The sequence below is a fragment of the Castanea sativa genome, chromosome 10 (genome assembly GCF_040712315.1).
Source record: "Castanea sativa cultivar Marrone di Chiusa Pesio chromosome 10, ASM4071231v1".
In the NCBI taxonomy this organism is placed as follows: Eukaryota; Viridiplantae; Streptophyta; class Magnoliopsida; order Fagales; family Fagaceae; genus Castanea; species Castanea sativa.
Window position 1 is genome coordinate 2,573,083 of NC_134022.1, and position 3,314 is coordinate 2,576,396.

Below are 3,314 nucleotides of genomic sequence, written 5' to 3' on the forward strand. Positions count from 1 at the left end.
CATTGACGCTTTAGTGGACTCCACCGCTAGACATGAGTTGTTGAGCTTCATGGACGCCTTCTCAGGGTACAACCAGATCAAGCTGGAGGAAACGGATCAAGAGAAAACGTCGTTTGTGACAAGCCAAGGGCTTTTCTGCTACCAAGTGATGCCGTTCGGACTGAAGAATGCAGGGGCCACGTACCAGCGATTGATGAACAAAATGTTCGCGCACCAGATTGGCCGGAACGTCCAGGTCTATGTAGATGACATGCTGGTGAAGAGTGTAAAGGTGTCGGATCATCTGAGGGATCTACAGGAGACTTTCAACATTCTTCGAACGTACAAAATGAAACTGAACCCAAGCAAGTGCGCATTCGGAGTGACCGCAGGAAAGTTCCTAGGCTTCATGGTGTCCCAGCGGGGCATAGAAGTCAACCCCGAGAAAGTGGAAGAAATTATGGGGCTGTCTCCCCCAAGAACGGTGAAGGAAGTGCAAAGTTTGACAGGGAAGATAGCAGCTCTGAACAGGTTTGTATCAAGGGCAACGGACAAATGTCTGCCTTTCTTCAAAACACTAAGAAGATCTTTCGAATGGACGGACGAATGCCAAAAGGCATTTGAGGAGTTAAAAGTATATCTCTCCGCACCGCCACTGCTTAGTCCGTCCACACCAGGGGAGGAGTTATTCCTGTACCTTGCCGTCTCGCCAGCAGCCATAAGTGCGGCTCTCATTAGGGAGGAAGGAAAGATGCAGAAGCCCGTGTACTTTGTGAGCCGAGCGCTAAGGGGTGCGGAGGAGAGATATCCACGGATGGAGAAAATTGCCTTCGCCCTCCTAACCGCGGCACGAAAGCTGAAGCCGTATTTTCAAGCACATCCCATAATAGTCCTAACGGACCAGCCCCTGCGAAGAGCGATGAATAATCCTGAAACTTCTGGGTGGATGGCTTTATGGGCGATTGAGTTGAGTGAGTATGATATCCGATACCAGCCACGAACAGCGATGAAAGGGCAAATATTGGCAGACTTCATCGCAGAATTCACTACGACTGAGGAGCACGGGGCAGAAGAGACGCCCACATGGAGAATTCACATAGACGGATCCTCTAATAGGCATGCGGGAGGAGTCGGAGTTGTACTCCACACACCGGAAGGAGATAAGATCGAATGCATGATCCGTCTGGAGTTCCCCACTACGAACAACGAAGTAGAGTATGAGGCCCTGGTGGCGGGATTGGAACTTGCAACAGCAGCTGGGGCAAGGAAGGCAGCAGTCTACTCCGACTCTCAAGTCGTAGCCAGCCAAGTCAATGGGAACTATGATTGCAGGAATGAACGAATGAGGGGGTACCTCGAAAAAGTGAAGGAACTAGCGAGTAACCTCCAATTCACGATAGCTCAGGTCCTAAGAGAAGAGAATCAAGAGGCAGACCGACTCGCCAAGGCTGCTTCGGCCGAACCAATGGCCGCTCCAGAACAGGTATTATCCTTTGTCCAATATTCATCGCTACTAGATAACGTGCGGGTACAGGAATTAAGCACTGAGGACGATTGGACGGCTCCGATCGTGGCTTACCTTAAGGACGGGAAGCTGCCAGACAGCAGGCAAGACGCAAGAAAGTTGAAAGTTAAGGCTGCCCGATTCGTACTGATTAAAGGCATCCTCTACAAAAGAGGATTCTCCCGACCGTATCTAAGGTGCCTCGGCCATGACGAAGCCGACTACGTAATGAGGGAAGTTCACGAGGGAATCTGTGGAAACCACTCGGGATCAAGGTCTCTGGTGCACAAGCTACTACGAGCGGGGTACTACTGGCCGACAATGCAAAAGGACGCCCATACGCACGTCAGAGCCTGCGACAAGTGTCAACGGTTTGGCAACCTCATTAGACAGCCGACGGAGGAACTCACACCCATGACGGCCCCATGGCCGTTTGCACAATGGGGGTTAGATATCATGGGCCCATTTCCAATAGCAGCAAGACAACTGAAGTTCTTGGTAGTTGGCATCGACTACTTCACCAAGTGGGTGGAAGCCGAAGCCCTTGCAACTATCACGGAGAAAAACATTCGCAGCTTTGTATGGAGAAGTATTATTTGCCGATATGGGATCCCGAGAGTGCTCGTTTCCGACAATGGGAAGCAATTCGACAATGATGCATTCCGAGACTTCTGCTCTCAGCTAGGTATCAAGAACCACTATTCGTCGCTCGCACACCCCCAGGCCAACGGACAAGTCGAAGTCACGAACCGATCCTTGCTGAAAATTATCAAGACCCGGCTCGAGGGGGCAAAAGGCATATGGCCAGATGAACTACCGAGTGTGCTGTGGGCGTACAGAACAACTGCAAGGACGCCAACAGGAGAGACGCCATTTCGATTGGCGTTTGGTGCTGAAGCCCTCATACCGGCAGAAGTGGGGTTGACGAGCTATCGCGTGGAAAGCTATGACGAGAACAAGAACGTTGAGGCATTACGACTGGAGCTTGATCTTGTCGATGAAGTTAGGGCAAACGCAGAACAGAGACTGGCACGGTACCAAGACATGATGGCGAAACACTACAACTCCAAGGTCCGGCATCGAGACTTCAAGGTTGGAGATCTGGTGTTACGAAGAGTGCTTGGCGCTACGAAGGATGCATCCCTAGGAAAGCTGGGTCCTAACTGGGAAGGCCCGTACAGAATCATCTCATGGCACCAGAAAGGAACGTACTACCTAGAGACGCTAGACGGAAGGAAGTTGGGCCATCCCTGGAACACGGAGCACCTGAAGAAGTACTACCAATAGTGCAGCAATCAGAAGACGATATCTACTGCCTAATTTTTTGTTTAATTTTTAAACAGTCATAGCTTTTACTTCTCTACTTATGTTTTCTTTTCAAATGACAATCTGGTTTGTTAAACTTATGAGAGGAATTTTTATTCAGAAAATACGGAATGCATGCTGGTGAAAAATCTACAAGTCCATAAGTGGAAGGATCATCCAAAGGATGAACAAACTACAAGTCCACGAAGTGGACGGATCTTCCAAAGGATGAACAAACTATGAGTTCACCAAGTGGACGGATCATCCAAAGGATGAACAAACTACGAGTCCATAAGTGGACGGATCATCCAAAGGATGAACAAACTACGAGTCCACCAAGTGGACGGATCATCCAAAGGATGAACATACTACAAGTTCACCAAGTGGACGGATCATCCAAAGGATGAACAAACTACGAGTCCATAAGTGGACGGGTCATCCAAAGGATGAACACACTACAAGTTCACCAAGTGGACGGATCATCCAAAGGATGAACAAACTACAAGTCCTCCAAGTGGACGGATCA

General features: G+C 49.5%; 1 protein-coding gene across 1 annotated transcript; it reads left to right on the top strand.

Annotated features, from left to right (window-relative positions):
* Positions 1-439: 439 nt before the first annotated feature.
* Positions 440-2,832, top strand: LOC142613482 (uncharacterized). The gene is made up of 4 exons (XM_075785844.1): positions 440-1,095; positions 1,312-1,758; positions 2,323-2,575; positions 2,827-2,832. The coding sequence occupies exons 1-4, from the start codon at positions 440-442 to the stop codon at positions 2,830-2,832; spliced, it is 1,362 nt and encodes a 453-aa protein (XP_075641959.1).
* The last annotated feature ends 482 nt before the right edge of the window (positions 2,833-3,314 follow it).